The 17,311-nt window shown below is 44.8% G+C and overlaps 2 protein-coding genes across 2 annotated transcripts in view; one reads left to right on the top strand and one right to left on the bottom strand.

The window, feature by feature from the left end:
• The window catches only part of slc22a17 (solute carrier family 22 member 17), a gene marked incomplete at its 3' end in the record, with an annotated part of 12,278 nt that extends 11,072 nt beyond the window's left edge, over nt 1–1,206 (top strand). Inside the window, exons 9-10 of the mRNA XM_084475028.1 lie at nt 500–611; nt 930–1,206. Coding sequence (XP_084331154.1) covers nt 500–611; nt 930–1,206 — 389 coding nt within the window. The remainder of the gene's footprint in view (nt 1–499; nt 612–929) is intronic.
• Nucleotides 1,207–5,938: 4,732 nt separating this feature from the next.
• LOC311355272 (NLR family CARD domain-containing protein 3-like) overlaps nt 5,939–17,311 on the bottom strand; it is a gene marked incomplete at its 3' end in the record, with an annotated part of 39,139 nt that continues 27,766 nt past the window's right edge. Inside the window, exons 6-13 of the mRNA XM_084475021.1 lie at nt 16,316–16,541; nt 14,179–16,015; nt 13,641–13,814; nt 10,433–10,606; nt 10,023–10,196; nt 8,890–9,063; nt 8,665–8,711; nt 5,939–6,492 (exon numbers count right to left, since the gene is read on the bottom strand). Of these exons, the coding sequence (XP_084331147.1) occupies nt 5,939–6,492; nt 8,665–8,711; nt 8,890–9,063; nt 10,023–10,196; nt 10,433–10,606; nt 13,641–13,814; nt 14,179–16,015; nt 16,316–16,541 (3,360 nt within the window). The remainder of the gene's footprint in view (nt 6,493–8,664; nt 8,712–8,889; nt 9,064–10,022; nt 10,197–10,432; nt 10,607–13,640; nt 13,815–14,178; nt 16,016–16,315; nt 16,542–17,311) is intronic.

Genomic DNA, 17,311 nt, shown 5'->3' with positions numbered 1-17,311 from the left:
TTAGACCCGGGTCTGACCCGGCTCTAACGCAGTGCAGGTCTTGATCCGGACCAGGACGGTCAAGCAGTGACCTTCCTCTGTCACTTCCACTTTTTAGTGGAGTAGCTAATATTATATATGGATCACAGTTCCCTCACATTCATACCCATGTTCATACTAACCCTACTAGGTATTACGATGGAGGTATTTGGGTATTTGATTATAACATTGAAAAACAGAGGATTTAACTTTGGCTGTTGGCCCAGTCCTGTAAATATGAGCCACGATTCATAAAGATATCTCTTGAGTTGATGCGATTTCTCTTTGTTGACCGTATACTAGGTTTAGACTTAATATAAGTCTAAACCTAGTTTCCTCTTGTTAGGCTGAATACAGAAACATGACCCTAACCTGCAGGATCACATTTGTAATTGATTATAATTTATTCAGTGGACGTTTGGTATTGGCCAAGGATAACATGTAACATGTACTGACCACCTGCTGTCCTCCTGTCCCGTAGATCTGAGCGAGACGGCCATCACAGTGTTCTCCGTGCTGGGGCTGTTCTCCTCGCAGGCCACCGCCTCACTCTGCATCTTCTTCACGGCAGAGATCATGCCCACCGTCATCAGGTAACCAGCGCAGCCCTCTACAGAACAGATCCCTGATAGGTAGAGCTGTGACATATTGCCGCATGACATTTAGTTATGTTATTAAACTATTTGAGCAACAATCCAAAAATAAAAAAAATTAAAATAAAAACCTTTATTTTTATTTTATTTTTTATTTCCTGAAACATTTAGACAATCGGAACAGTGACCCCCACCCTCTGCAGATACCCTGAAGCTCCACCTGCCTAGCGACCAAAGCCTTCTGCTGGGCGACGGAGGGCCAGACCCTCCAGACCCCCAGCAGCTCTGACTGTGCCGCCTTGTGTCTTGTGTCACCAGGGGAACGGGCGTGGGCGTGGTGCTGGCCCTGGGCTGCGTGGGCCGCCTCAGCTCGCCGCTCATGGACCTGAGGAACCACTACGGGTACTTCCTGCACCACGTGGTCTACTCCTCCCTGGCGCTGCTGGCCGTGCTGTCCATCCTGCTGCTGCCCGAGAGCAAGAGGAAGACGCTGCCGCAGACACTGGCCGACGGCGAGCAGTACCGCCGGCCCCCCCTCGGCCGCAGGAGGCGGGACAACGTGCCCCTGCTGGTCACGCCCAACCCAGAGACCTAGCCGCCCAGGGAGGAGGGGGGGGGGGTGGGGGGGGGGGGGGGGTGGTGGTGGTGGGGGGAGGAGAGGGGGGACCGCGATTGTCCCCGGCTGAGGGACCCGGAAACCTGGTTGGGACCGGAGACCTGGGGGGGGGTGGGAGACCTTTCCTCTAGTGGTGGTGATCCAGACGTCTGGGGAGGGGTGCCAGAGACCTCACCCCTAGGGGAGTTGACCCCAGATACTTTATCCCTAGGGGAGTTGACCCCAGAGACTTTACCCTAGGGGAGTTGACCCCAGAGACTTTACCCTAGGGGAGAGGGGTCCCAGATACTTTATCCCTAGGGGAGTTGACCCCAGAGACTTTACCCCTAGGGGAGTTGACCCCAGAGAATTTTCCCTAGGGGAGTTGACCCCAGAGACTTTATCCCCAGTGGAGGGGTCCCTGAGACCACACCTCTAGGGGAGTGGGGTCCCAGACACCCAACAAACGGGGGGGGGGGGGCAGGGGGGGGGGACGACAAACGGGTCATCCTGTTGACCCGGGACCACACATACAGTACATACACCCACACCCACACTCTAGCGCTCTCTAGTGGTCAGCTGCTCACACTGCACTTCTTAACACGGGACTCACGTGGGGTTATGTGTGTGTGGTCCGACTCCATTTGTTTTAGAGGCGTCCCACCGCCTTGTAGCAACACGTGTGCCAGAGTGTCGGTACCGACATGATGTAACATCTAGTCCTGTGTCTACACTCCACGTTCCCGTAGAACCTTCTGGGCTGATGTGGTGTTGACTCCTACAGGCTGCGGTCCCGTTGACCACGTGTGATGAACACACACCTTAAGGAGCCTCCTCAGACCTGCTGATGTCACTAGTAGGGCCATGTTGGATTCAGGCGGACTGGAGCCCTGGACTTGACTGCAGTGTGGAGGTCCGGCCAGCAGGGGCAGCACTGAGGAGGCCTCAGTCCTTTGTTTGTTCTAGAAGACTTACAGAACGTCACTCACTGGTGTCCCACTGGTGACTGACTGGTGTCTCACTGGTGTCTCACTGGTGTTGAATCAATCCGTCACTGATGGTGCGCCCATGCATAACTTGAACTGTATATGATTTAGATAAGTTAAACCCATGTCCTGAAACACGTTGGAGGGTTAGCAGTAAAAGCTTCTCACTAACTCTGATGCCAGTTATATTATCTATGTTTCATGAAGGAAGAAACTTCAGAGATTTCTAGATTAAATAAATAAACATAATTGTAACTCTGTATTGGGTGTGTGCGTATGTTTATGTGTGTATGTGAGCGTGTGTGTCTATATAGTACTGTTGTGTGTGTTTGTGTGTTTGTTTCCTCCCTCCACACAGATAAAGGGGTGAATGGATAGTCCACTGTTGTGTGTGTGGTAATATCCTCCCCCCACACTGATGAAGGGGTGAATGGAGACTGCACTGTTGTGTGTGTGGTAATATCCTCCCTCCACACTGATGAAGGGGTGAATGTAGACTCCGCTGTTGTGTTGGAGGAAACGTCTCCAGAAGACTTGGAGGATTTCAACTGAACAAACGGGAAGAATCATCTGAACACACAAGAACGTTCAGTTGATCCACTGAGTTGTTTATTAACATTATGCTTTATGAACAATTACAAATCATAAACAGGAGCTTGTATCTTTAATAACTGAATATGTTGACTTGTTGTTCCCAACAGAACACAAAGATATTCAGTTTAAAGTCATTAACAACACGAATATCTTTATCCTTTCCCATAGAAAACTTATCATCATCTATGATTATATTGTTAAATCTGCTTTAAATCACGTTCCATGTCAGGCATGGAAAAATAAAAACTGATATTGGATTCCTTAAATACGATGTTGAAAATATATATATATATATAATAGTTGATAATTGTAGTAAAATAATGTTCCATCAATCAACATTTAAAACACATTTTATATTAGAAAGAAAATCTTTGTACAACCTGCTTAACCCAATGGAAGATCTTAAAAATAATTTCATGGTTTATCCAACATGGTTTATCTAACACCATGTGAAGCAGCGGCGGCTGCTGGTCTTTCAAAGAGGGGAAGCTCATTTTCGGCCTACATCATATAAATTGTCAATTTATGTATATGTACATTATGCTCTCTGTTCCTTTTCAAGGAAATGCTAGCTGTCTTTTCCAGTGACTTGACCAGTGTCCTCTCAATGGCCAGCAGAGCTAGGCTGCTTAAACGGCCTTGGTCCATTGTGTTGGTGTAGGACTTGAGCCACTTTAAACAGGAGAAGCTCCTTTCTACACCTGCAGATGTAGCTCCAATTGTTGCCACTAATGAGTGATGAACAGTTTGTAAAGCTGAGGCATTGCACTGTCCAACTCCATGTCTTTTCTTTTCAAGTCCTGATCTGAATACAGGACTTGAAGTTCAGACCTCAGGCTCCCTGAATCAAAGTGATGGCCAACTACCAAAACGATCCTCTATTCTCCCCCAGAGACGGTGAGCGTCCGTGGGAGGGACATAATCACAGCATTGACCATCGACTTTCGACACACTAAAAAAAGCTGTTCTATGCAACCCCATTGAAGTGGATGGACGCTGAGCTTCAACAGGCAAATGCATTGTGACGCTACAGGAGTGTATGAGAAGGAAATCGAGTCAGTCGACCTGCGATAAGCAGCTGATTCTGAACAAACTCGTCTTCGAGATGGACGTGTTCTAACACATTTTTAGTCAATAAAATGTTAACACAACAGTATATATTTGACCATTTAATTTTTTTAATTTTAGGGGAAGCTGAGCTTCCCTTGCAGTCTTAGAGAAATCGCCACTGATGTGAACCCAAAACACTATTTACATGCAAATCAGGTCGATGCCCCGCAAGGCGCAAAGGCCAAGCCCGAAAGGCAGAAGGCTGCTCCGGTAGGTCTGCCAGATGCAAGACCCAACGCAGGTATAGCCCCGCCAGGCGCAAGGGCCAACTCTATGCAGATAACCAGCCCAGGTCAGCCCGTAAGACGCAAGGCTGACCAATTGAGGGCTCAGAGTTACCTCTGAGTCCGAGCCACACCAAGTACCTGCTCCACGAAGGAGGGTCCCGCCTGAATGCCACATTCAGGCGGTAGAATCTGGTGAACGTGGAGTGGGAGGACCAAGTGGCTGCTGCGCATATGGTGGAAAGAGAGGCTCCCCGCCACAAAGCCCAAGAAGTCAACACGCTGCGGGTTGAGTGTGCTCGAATCCTGGAGGGGCCAGGAGCACCCGAAAGGGTGTAGCCTTGCTGGATGGTGTCCACAACCCTGTGAGAAAGTCGACACTTTGACAGTGGTCTACCCAAGCAACTAGTGTGAAAACACACAAAGAGCTGGTCTGACTTTCTTAGCGGCACCGTATATACTCCGACAGGTGTCCGACAGAGTGCTAGCTGGTCCGCTGCTGAGACAGGTAGGGACAGGTAGTCAGACAGGACCCACAGACAGACTCCCAAAACTTACACAGGTAAGCAGATACCAATGCTGTAACTGTTTGACTGAACATTCGCCACACATCCAACCCCCTTAGCAGAGTATGGTTTGCTGAAATTTTACTTTTGTCTGTGGCCTCTCTTACATTTTGTTGGCACTCTGAAAGACTCCACCACCTGATGTCTAACCCACTGCAAGCATCTTTGTGTAGCAGTAGCCATGCTGTCCTGCAGCTGTCTGCCGTGGGTGTTGGCTCGATGCTGGCCCAGAGGTCTGAACCACTCTCCACCGGGACGTCTTTGAGTGATGGGCCTGGCTCCCCCCCCCACAGGAATAGACCACACCTTCTTCTTGGGACAAGACACCCCTATTGCTGGTTCTGTTCTCGATGACGTCCTCTTCCTGGGAGTGTTGAGAACGTTCTGGTGCACAGAAACGCCACAGTCTCCACGGTCCACAGTCCGCCCCGGGTCCAGGTCACGGTCCACAGTCCGCCCTGGGTCCAGGTCACGGTCCACAGTCCGCCCCGGGTCCAGGTTATGGTCCACAGTCCGCCCCGGGTCCAGGTTATGGTCCACAGTCCGCCCTGGGTCCAGGTCACGGTCCACAGTCCGCCCTGGGTCCAGGTCATGGTCCACAGTCCGCCCCGGGTCCTGAGTCTGCCCTGGGTCCCGAGTCCGCCCTGGGTCCATGCCTCGGCCCACAGTCTGCCCTGGCTCCTGCCCTGGGTCCTCAGTGCGCCCTGTTCCCAAATCTTTCCGCAGACCCTCCAATCCATATTGATCAGCCACTTCCCACAATTGGTGCTTTGTAAACTTATAAAAGTTTAGCCTCTGATGGGGCCTCGACAAAACCTCCCATGTCCTTTTAACGCAATGAGCGTACCCTTACGCAAATGCTTATGTTCCCATAAACCGGACGAAAGAAACAAGTCTACGACGCGACAGAGCACCGAACAGCCGACCAACTGAACACAGGTGTAACAAATTTCCCCCCAAACTGGAGCAGCCCCGCATCTAACTGTAGAACACAGCCCATACTACTTCTAAACTAGTCTTCGGTGTGCCCATAGCAATTTGGTTACAAGCAACCCCAGCGCGTCCGACACACCAAAAATAACAAACAAAAATAAAAATCTGTGTGTGTACAGATTCATGAACGATGTGTGGGTGTGTGTGTGTGGATGTTAATGTCTATGTTCATATGTGTTTGTGGGTTTGTGTGTGTGTGTATGTGTTTATTTATTCATGAACAATTTGTGTGTGTGCGTGCGTCTACGTGTGTGCATGTTTACAATGGACACAGAGACGCTGAGGAAACCTCCTCCCATAACCCAAACCCAGGGAGGAGGTCCTCCTGGGTGAAGGTGGACTGGAAGGTGTGGATGAGTGTCAGTGTGTCTGAGGACCCTCCTACACCTGGGGACACTCTGTAGACAGAAAGAGTGCCAGCAGGCCGGTCCAGATAGACTCCTACTCTGTTAGCGCCAGCGGGGGGGAGACGTATGGCTGTGAGACTACCATTGTGACGGGCAACGTAAGAACGATCACGACAAACAAGAACCCAGGACTTGTTGTTCTCTCCAAACCTGCTGTCATAACCCCTTCCTCTCCTTGTGATTCCTCTGTATGCCACTCCTATATACACAGCTCCTTCCCACTCTACCTCCCAGTAACAGCGGCCAGTCAGACCCTCTCTACACAACACCTGATCACAGATGTCAAATCTCTCTGGGTGATCAGGATACGACTGGTCCTCTTTAACCCGCGTCACCTTTCTGTTGTCCTCAGACAGAGAGAGTTGTTTGTGGGCTGTGTTTGGGTCCAGTGTGAGTTCACAGGCATCTGACGGAAGAAACAGACATGATTAGGCTGCTAAACCATTATTATTAATGAATCATCATAATCATCATCATTAGATAGATAGATCATTTTATTGATCCCCAAGGGGAAATCCCCAAGGTCACAGTAGCTTTAAAGACATCACACATACATACACACATACATACAGCATAAACAGAATTATGAAAAAAAAAAATAGAAAAAATAGATCTACATGAATACTATGGACAATAAGAGATACTGAATAAACTAAATAAAATAAAATGTCCACATGAATGTGCTAAGGGCTGTATAGGCTTGCAGTGACAGGACAGGGACTGACCCTTTGATACAGTAATACAGCCCTTATGGTAAGGTGCGCGATGATAGTGTGTGTCATGATGCAAATAGGAAAGGCAGTGCAAGGATAAAGGATAAAATCCAAAGACCAGCATTAAATTAAATATGGACAATATAAAATATATATATATAAAACTATATAGACATTGTAATAATATAAAAACTATAACAACTGTAGCAGTACAAGGATAGTTTGAGAAATAATAATAATAATAATAATAAGTATGTGCATTATGATGAATAGTGCAAACAGTGGGAGAGACAAAACAGTCAATATTTCTGGTGGAAGGAGGGAGGGGCTGTGCATAAGGGCTAATTTAGCCAGTAAACAATGTAAACAGTGTACGTATGTTCTATATCTCTTTCCCTTTAATTGACTGAGTGTACAATTGTATGGCCCTGAGAACAAATGACTTCCTCATTAGTCAGTTTTGCATGGCAGTGCACGTAGCCTCCAGCTGACCAAGCTGCTTCTGCTTGATGATGGTGTTGTAGAGTGGATGACAGTCGTTGTCCATGATGGTGATGCTGTTTGTGATTATTATTATTATTATAATAAACAGCATCATCCCTAAAGATAATAATAGTATTCTAGCTGAAATCGTAGATGAAATACATCATTATAAACATGTTATTATGAATATGATGTGCTATGTCTAGTGTTATAATTAAAAGAATAAGAATAATAATTACAATAGCAACAACATAATAGTATTATTTATGATGTCGGTTTTTGAATATAAAATACACATATAATTATGATTAATAGTATCCTAATTATTATGGTGTTATGTCTAATGTTCTAATAATGAAACTAGAAAATGCACTTCCTGCAGAAAATGCGTGAACGGTTACGGTAATACCCTAACCGTTTAAGCTTGACATTGTGTTTCTAGGTTTAACATTAACATTGTTTAGGCACCGCGATGACAAGTGTGTTGATTTGTTAAACGAACAAAGGTTAAAGTATAATTCCGGCGAAAATTTAACCTGGCTACCATAAATAATATAATAGAGGCACCAACAAATTTAAAACAGCCAAGTATCAAGAGGGGAGATTGTCAAGTTAAATTTGTTGGCGCCTCTATTATATTATTTACGGTAGCTGGTAATCGACTTGTGTGGACTTCCTGGAAGCATGGACCTACCGGTAAGGCAGACTTGGAAAACAGTATTTTTTTAAAAACTCCCGGTACGCTAACTAAGTTGATGCTTCGTTTGAGTGAATAGGGACCCTAGTCATGCTACTGCAGAGGTTCGGTGCTATTTTGAGCAATAGTAGTGGTTAATAAATGAAGATTTGGAAGCATTCGCTATGCCCCTAGTCAATAACATGGAAGCCAACAGACCCCTCCAGTTGCTCCAGGCAATCTCTATACTCAATGAAAAAAAGGGTCTGGAGGGCATATTTTATGGGTCTTCATGCCGAAAAAGACCCGGGGTTCAATTTTCGCCAGAATTACACTTTAACAGTTAAAAAGTCTGAAGTAGTTGAAGTGTCAGAGAATGGGCTGCATGCAGCACTCATGCATACAATACACACATAATTACTATTATTACTAATGTTAGTATCATTATTATTATATGATCATGTCCAATAATAATAATATCAATACTACCAATATTCATCATCATAAATAAATAACAATCATAATACCTATTTGATTTGATACATGTAGGATTAATTGTGATTGTGATTGTTATGACATACATGATGTCAACCATCATCTTCATTCCAAGAAGGATCTGAATGAACATACGTCACCTCCTGCTCTGTGGATGGACTTTTCATCTCAATAGTGAGTGTGTGTTGTGATGAATCAAACGGACACTTACACTTCTTTAGAGCTGGTTTCAGCCTCCACACTCCACCGTGCTCCACACTGGGAGGGGGAAACAAAGTGAGAGCAGCATGTTGAAACATTCACCTTCATCATCTGCTGTCTCATCACTTTCTACACAACATAAGTTACAGCTGCCTTTTCAAACCATTTAATCTAGCAGTGGGTTGAATCCTTGTAGGAGAATTTGTCCCTGAGTGGTGAGCTGTCCTCTCCATACCTGAGAGTGTCCAGTTTCCAGCGTGGATCCTCCAGTCCAGCAGAGAGCAGCGTAGCTCCTGAGTCTCCTGGGTGATTGTAGCTCAGGTCCAGCTCTCTCAGATGGGAGGGGTTGGAGCTCAGAGCTGAGGCCAGAGAAGCACATCCTTCCTGTGTGACCAGGCAGCCAGACAACCTACACACACACGCACACACACACACACACACACACACACACACACACACACACACACACACACACACACACACTCACACACTTTATTTATTCTATCTGGATGAGAATAGTTACTAAAGTAAACTATAATGAAGGTTAATAAAGTATTAATAATAATAATAATAATAATACATTTTATTTAAAGCGCTTTTCTAAATACTCAAAGACACTGTACAATACATGATAAAAGCAGTAAAAACAACATCAAATGGTAAAAAAAAAAAAAGAAAACACTAAAAACATATTAGACTAAGCTAAACATTAAAAGCAATTTTAAAAAGGTGAGTTTTTGTGAGAGATTTGAAATTTGAGAGGTCGGTGCAGTCGCGGATTTGTGTGGGGAGAGAGTTCCAGTATTAATTCCATATGATGGACAACTCAAAGCTTTATGATTATATTCAGATCACACCCCGGCTAGAGCCACATCACCATGTCTACACTAATGACAACCCCTCAGAGTTACATAACATATAACATCCATAACATACAGACAGCAACCCCTAACCCTAACATCAGCTGGCCAGTGTTACATAACATATAACATCCATAACATACAGACAGCAACCCCTAACCCTAACCCTCACATCAGCTGGCCAGTATTACATAACATATAACATACATAACATGCTACCAGTTAACAGGACAGCAACCCCTCAGAGAGCAAAAATAAACAACTCCCCTTCAAACTAACAACGTTTTTAAATCTTCCTTAAATCCTCATCCTCTAAAGTTCTGCTCCTCCTTTGGCCTCTCATCCTCCCATCTGTGGTCCGCTGACCCCAGCCTACAAATGAATAATGATGCTAAATCTGTCAGGGATCTTAGACACGTGTCATCTGTTCTTTTAGATCACAGCCACCTAGTCCTGGCTCTTTCCTGCTCATTAAACAAACCCACACACATTTAACCCTAACCCTGACCTGAGAGTTTCCAGTGTACAGTGTGGATTCCCCAGTCCAGTAGAGAGCAGCTTCACTCCTGAATCTTGCAGATCATTGGTACTCAGGTCCAGCTCTCTCAGACGAGAGGAGTTGGAGCTGAGAACTGAGGCCAGAGCTTCACAGCATCTCTCTGACAGATGACAGCCATTCAGCCTTCAAACATAAAATAAACAGAACATGTTAGGAACCGTGATTAAATGTTTTATTAGACTTTTCTAATATATATTAGAAAAAATATATATATATATTGACGTCATTTAGGAGTAATTCTCAATTCTCAAACCAGGGGGCAGTAGTTGTTTTAAAAGTCTTCTGCTATTGAACCTTCAAACAGTGTAACTGTGTAACATTGAAACAGTGTAACAGTTTGCACATTGAGTAAAACTGACCTGAGAGTTTCCAGTGTACAGTGTGGACTCCCCAGTCCAACAGAGAGCAGCTTCACTCCTGAATCCTTCAGATCATTGGAACTTAGGTCCAGCTCTCTCAGACTAGAGGAGTTGGAGCTGAGAACCGAGGCCAGAGCTTCACAGCATTCCTCTGACAGATCACATAATTTCAGCCTTCACAAACAATAAACAGAACATGTTAGGAACTGAGATTAAAAGTGCTTAAAAGTTCCAACTAGCTCACAGGAGAAACATGGTGTAGCTAACGAACAGCACAGGACCGTCATGGGGCCCACACAGGAGGGCAGTACGTCCAGTGATGCTAGACCCTCAGCTCTCCTCGCTGCTATCAGGGAAGTGAGCTCAAGGAGATGACCGTGGACATTCAAACTTCCTTCAGCAGCCGCCTGAAGGCCTTGTAGGGATCCTGAACTCTGTGTGAACAGAGTCAGACCTAACGAAGCAGAGGGCTGCGGAGCTAAGGAGGGCTGTCAACTATCTCTATCAGTCCCAATGCTTCCTTCTTTAAGACTATTGATTCATTAATTCAACCTTTTATTTAGTTTAAAACAGAGTTTTAAATTAAATTTAGAGTTTAAAATCCCATCATATTGCTTAAGCTCATTTACAAAAACCTAAAACACTAAGCGCACTTGCCCTTCCCGTCTTCAGACACTTTTACCGTGTTTCAAAATCAAGGACCACGAAACCCCTCTGGGGTTCTGCGTCTCTACATATTAAATCGTTTTATGTTGCTCTGTATTTCTACATATTCAATCCTTTTATGTTGTTCTGTATTTATACACATTCAATCGTTTTATGTTGCTCTGTATTTATACACATTCAATCCTTTTATGTTGCTCTGTATTTATACACATTCAATCCTTTTATGTTGCTCTGTATTCCTACATATTGTGGCGACCACTGGCGTGGAAGCCTGTTCCGGGTTCCGTGCAGGGGATCCTGGGAATTCGCTGTTGCCAGTTGTTTGGACGTTCCCTTTGTATTTGTTTAAGTGGTTTTAGTGTATTAGGTCATGTGGGGTTAATGGGTTGGGGTTGTTCGTTGTTGGTGGATATTTGTGTGTTGTTCTGTTATCATGTTGTGTTCATTGTTGTCGCCACCATTGTTGAGATTGTCATGTTGGTTTGTTGGGTGTGCTGTGTTCTATGTGTAAGGTTGTCTTCAATAAAGGTAGTCTGCTGTCGAGCGGTGTACGGGGCGCAGATCTACGGTTAACTAAACCTGACTTTGTACTTCTTTGCCTCTACAATATTCAATCGTTTTTTGTTCTGTATTTCTACACATTCAATCGATTTTTGTTGTTCTGTATTTCTATAAATTGTTGAGTTGTTTCTATGAAAATTATACATTTAGTTTATTTAGACCTACAACCTTTGAGGGATAATAATAATAATAATAATATTAATACATTTTATTTGGATGGCTTTGAAGGTGTAGAGGAGGATTTTAAATTGAATGCGTAAATTAACCGGGAGCCAATGAAGCTGGTGAAGGATAGGGGTGATGTGGTGAGAGGAGGGTGTTCTAGAAATGATGCGTGCTGCTGAGTTTTGAAACAGTTGGAGTTTATGGAGGTTTTTTGGGGGAGACCGAAAAGGAGGGAGTTGCAGTAGTCAAGCCTCGAAGTTACCAGACTGAACAAGGACGGCAGTGGAGTGAGGGGTGAGGGAGGGCCGGAGACAGTTAATATTGCGGAGGTGGAAATAAGCAGTCTGGTTGATGTTATTTATGTGTGATTGGAAGGAGAGTGTGCTGTCGAGGATGACACCCAAGCTCTTGACTTTAGGGGAGGGGAAAACAGGAGTGTTATTGATTGAAATGTAATTGTCCTTATATATGTCCTTTGGAATTGGTTGGAAAGTGAATGTGTTGTTGAAAACCAGCGCTGTCCAGACAGGATGTGAAGTTTTTGGTGAGTGGGTGGTTAATATTGTCCATGTGAATATTGAAATCTCCCAGAGTTATGATGTTGGGTGAAAGAGCAGTCAGATGTGAGAGGAAGGCAGCAAAGTCATTCATAAAATCAGGGTTAGCCTTGGGGGGGCGGTAGATAGTGGCAATGATAGTGGGAAAAGGTCCAGAAAGTTGACAGTGGATTTGAATGAGCTGTAGACAGGGGCAGACCTCCCCCACGGCCTGTCTCACGTGGTTTTGTTGTGTAAACAAACCCAGGAGCAGTGGATGCGATCAGCTGTGAGGAGTCATTCGGCTGTTGCCAGCTTTCGAATAAACATAAAAAGTCAAGCTTACGGTCTGAGATGAGTTGAGCTCCGTTGTGTTGGTGAGAGATCAGACGTTCAGCAGACCGAAGTGCGCTGTGTTGTCGGACTTAGCCATAGTATCAGTATTAGCCACACAGGACAAGTTGGCTAGCACGCTGTGGTCCTGCAGCTCTGCCGGTGGTCCTGTTGGATCTTCGTGAGGTAGACCAGAATAACTTTATGGGTTTGTAGGAGTCAGTGTGATGAGTTTGACGGGAGCCACGGTGGATATATCTGGGGGGAGGGATGTAGAGAATGCTCGGGTGGAGGTGAAGTCCTGATGGAGGATCTGACAGGTGGGACCGGAGCCGGAGGAGTTCGTCAGCTGAGTACTGGAACAGTCCAGCCACAGGTCGGAGGACAGCCGACAAAAGGATCCAGACGAGCACCGATCATAGGTAAATCTTTGTGGACCACATTGAGTACCGTGGTCGGGAGTTTCAGACACCGGCAAAACAGGTAGGCTTATGTTAATCTGTGAACATGCAGAACCGCCGGCGTAGAGTTTGTAAAGTCGGTTATGATAGAGCAAGACAGTCGACTCACAAAATTTTAAAAATAAGGTAAAAAGGTACTGGTGAGCAGCGGCAGCCAAACGCGCCGTCGTCCAGTGGTTTAACTACTACTGTCCCGTTTACAGGGGATTGTGGGAAGGCACTATGATTATAATTTGTGTTTATAATTGAAAAGTTGCAATGGCAACCTTGGGATTACTTTTAAACTTTTTATTTTCGCATCCCACATAAACAACGGTGTAATATGTCCAATGGCACCATTCTAATACATGTGGTCATCAAAGGTACTGAGTTATTAGCTGATATAGTTTGACTTCATTTAGGTATTTCTCAAACCAGGGTAGTAGTTAAAAGTCCTGTGAAATGGAACCTTGTTGTGTAACTGTTTGCGCTTTGAGTAAAACTGACCTGAGAGTTTCCAGTGTACAGTTTGAACTCCCCAGTCCAGCAGAGAGCAGCTTCACTCCTGAATTCAGCAGTTCATTGGTACTCAGGTCCAGCTCTCTCAAACTAGAAGAGCTGGAGCTTAGAACTGAGGCCAGAGCTTCACAGCATCTCTTTGACAGCTTACAGCCATTCAGCCTTCACACACAATAAACAGAACATATTAGGAACACTTATCAAATGTTTTCTTAGACTTTTCTGATAGTTTAACAAATGATTGTACATTAGATCATTATATATATTTATTTTTTTATTTTTTTCAATTTTTTATATATTAGCTGTAAAATATTCATACTAACAACAATACTAACAACAGTTGTTTTGTATTTCTGAAAACTATCATAATATTAATTTTATAGTATTATGTATATTGTTTTGTGTGTGTCATAAAACATGTTATAAGTGAACCTACAGATACATTTTGTATGTTATTATAAAATGTATATTCTAGTATTATGTATAGTGTTGTACGTATTGTAATACATGTTATAAGTGAACCTACAGAGCTGTTTTGGAGGCTTTGATCACTGGCAGCAGCCCCAGAAGACCCTCCTCAGAAGCAGAGTATTTCTTCAGGTAAAACACGTCCAGCTGCTCTTCTGATGACAGTAAGATGAAGACCAGAGCTGACCACTGAGCAGAGGAGAGAGGTTCTGTTGAGATACTTCCTGATGTCAGGAACATTTGGATTTCCTCCACTAGAGAACAGTCGTTAAGCTCATTCAGACAGTGGAACAGATTGATGCTTCTCTCTTGAGAGAGATCTCCACCTATCTTCTCCTTGATGTAATGAACTATTTGGGTATTGGTCCATGACCTTCTTCCTGTCTGTCCCGGCAGAACTTTTTTAGTTTGATTGCCCAGTAATGTATTTCCTCTTGGTCCCAGCAGACCTTGTAGGAGCATCTGATTGGTCTCTAGAGAGAGGCCCAGGAGGAAGCGGAGGAACAAGTCCAGGTGTCCGTTCTCACTCTGTAAGGCCTTGTCCACAGCACTCTGGTAGAGGAGGAGGAGTTCAGCTTCCCTTGAGGTTGGCTGTTCTTCTGAGAGCAGATTGACACCAGTGTTGATGAGGGACAGAAAGACATAAAGGGCAGCCAGAAACTCCTGGATGCTCAGATGGACAAAGCAGAACACCCTATCCTGGTACAGCCCACACTCCTCTTTAAAGATCTGGGTGAACACTCCTGAGTACACTGAGGCTGCTCTGATATTGATGCCACACTCTGCCAAGTCTGCCTCGTAGAAGATCAGCTGGCCTTTCTCCAGCTGGTTAAAAGCCAGTTTCCCCAGAGAAACAATGATCTCCCTGCTCTCTGAACTCCAGTGTGGATCAGTTTCAGCTCTCCCATGATACTTCCTGTCCCCCTGTATGGACTGAACCCTCAGGAAGTGGCTGTACATCTGAGTCACGGTCTTGGGCACCTCTTCTCCTTTCTGGAATGTTTTGAAGAAGTCCTCCAGAACTGTAGCAGTGATCCAACAGAAGACTGGGATGTGACACATGATGTGGAGGCTTCTAGATTTCTTGACATGAGAGATGATTGTGCTGGCCAGTGTCCCCTCCCTGAATCTCTTCCTGAAGTACTCCTCCTTCTGTGGGTCGTTGAACCCTCTCACCTCTGTCACCATGTCAACACACTCAGCAGGGATCTGATTGGCTGCCGCAGGGCGTGTGGTTATCCAGATGCGGGCAGAGGGAAGCAGGACTCCCCTGATGATGTTTGTCAGCAGCACGTCCACTGAGGTCGGCTCTGTGACATCAGTCCAGATCGGGTTGTTCTGAAAGTCCAGAGGAAGTCGACACTCATCCAGACCATCCAAGATGAAGACTACTTGGTCATGGTCGTATCTGTAGGTTCCTAATTCTTTGGTTTCAACAGAAAACCGATGAAGAAGTTCCACTAAGCTAAACTTATTCCCTTTCAGTAAATTCAGCTCTCTGAAAGTGAGGAGAAATGTGAAGTCTATGTCATGGTTGGTTTTGCCTTCAGCCCAGTCCAGAGTAAACTTGTGTGTTAAGACTGTTTTACCAATGCCGGCCACTCCGGTTGTCATTATTGTTCTGATTGGTTTATCTTGTCCAGGTAAGGGTTTAAAGATGTCTTCACATCTGATTGGTGTTTCCTCATTGGCTGGCTTCCTGGAAACCTTTTCAATCAGTCTGACCTCATGTTCCATGTTGACCTCTCCACTGCCTCTCTCTGTGATGAAGAGCTCTATATATATCTCATTCAGAGGTCTCTGCTCTCCTGCTCTAGCGATTCCCTCAAACACACACTGGAACTTCTTCTTCAGATGAGACTTGAGTCTATGTTGGCACTGGACAGCAACAGCTCCTAAATCACAAACCAGAAGACACATGCTATACATATTTCCAAGCAATATTACTGGTGTGAAGAAAGAAGTATTATAAATTCTACTTTATCTTATACATTTGTTAGTAGTGCTATTGTTGTTGAGTATCAGTGGTATCAGTGACTTGCTAACCTGATATAACAAGATACTGGTGCATCTCTTCAACTGAGTTATTCTAATGTTGATCTGCAGTTTAAGGTTTAACATTCTTTAACCTGATACCCCCACAATAACCCTACATATCTGGATCAAACCATTGAACCTATATATGAGTATCTTACCACTCCCCAGTTTGTCGGCCAGTTCCTCCTGGTTCATCTCCATCAGGCAGAGCTTTGTGATGTCCACCACTCCCTCTATGGCGCGCCTCCTCTGCTCCTCGTTCTTACCATCCTCCTCCTCCTCCTCCCTCTGACTCTCTGAGCATTGTGGGTAATCTGAGAAGAGATCCCTCCAGAGCTTCTTCAGCTTCTTGTCTAGAAAAGCGTGTGCGTTCTCCTCAGCCCTCTGGAACAAAACAAACATCAAGGAGATGATTAGCCTGGAGATGATTAGCTCCACAAGAGATGCTTATAATGCCCATGTAGAGCCAGGGGCACCGCTAGAGATTGTGGGCCTTATGAAAGAATATATTAGGCCACCAACCTAGACCACCCACCAGCCTAGAAAACCCATTTGACCACCCATAGATCGGCCACCATCTTGGACCTAGTTGCATAGCAGCAGAAGACACAAGATGCCAGAGCACTGTGCAGCATATTCCTACTCAAATTGGCGGACCATCTCAAATAGGGCTCGGGGGATTATTTTTCAGGAGGAGACACAGTTTGGCATTGACAACCATCATTCAGACTTGTTGTCATTGGTTGTGTCTGTGTTTCACAAGATAAGGCTGCACCACATTGCCAAACTCGCCTCTCTTGAACTGCAGAAAGGGAGCACGAGAAAGAAGCTCTGCAAAACAGTCCTCTTTCAGGGGTTTTAGCTCATACAAAAACGTTCTTGTGTTTATATATAGATATCTAATGTATTCATATATTGTTTACTGCCCCTATCTGTTTCTGCTTCTCTATCATATTTATAGTGTGTGATTTGCAAAATACCTATCATAGCCTACATCACATATCATAGGGTGACCAGACGTCCCCGTTTTTGGTTGCTTGTCCCTGGCTAAATACGGATAAAACGACCTGTCCCCGTTTTGTTTTTGAAGACACATTAGGTTTTTCAATCAGATTGCTAGTTAAACTGGAAATGTCTTAGTTTTTTTTCCCCCT

The sequence above is a fragment of the Micromesistius poutassou genome (genome assembly GCF_964030765.1).
Source record: "Micromesistius poutassou genome assembly, chromosome: 11".
In the NCBI taxonomy this organism is placed as follows: domain Eukaryota; kingdom Metazoa; phylum Chordata; class Actinopteri; order Gadiformes; family Gadidae; genus Micromesistius; species Micromesistius poutassou.
This window is presented reverse-complemented; position numbering and strand designations above follow the sequence as displayed.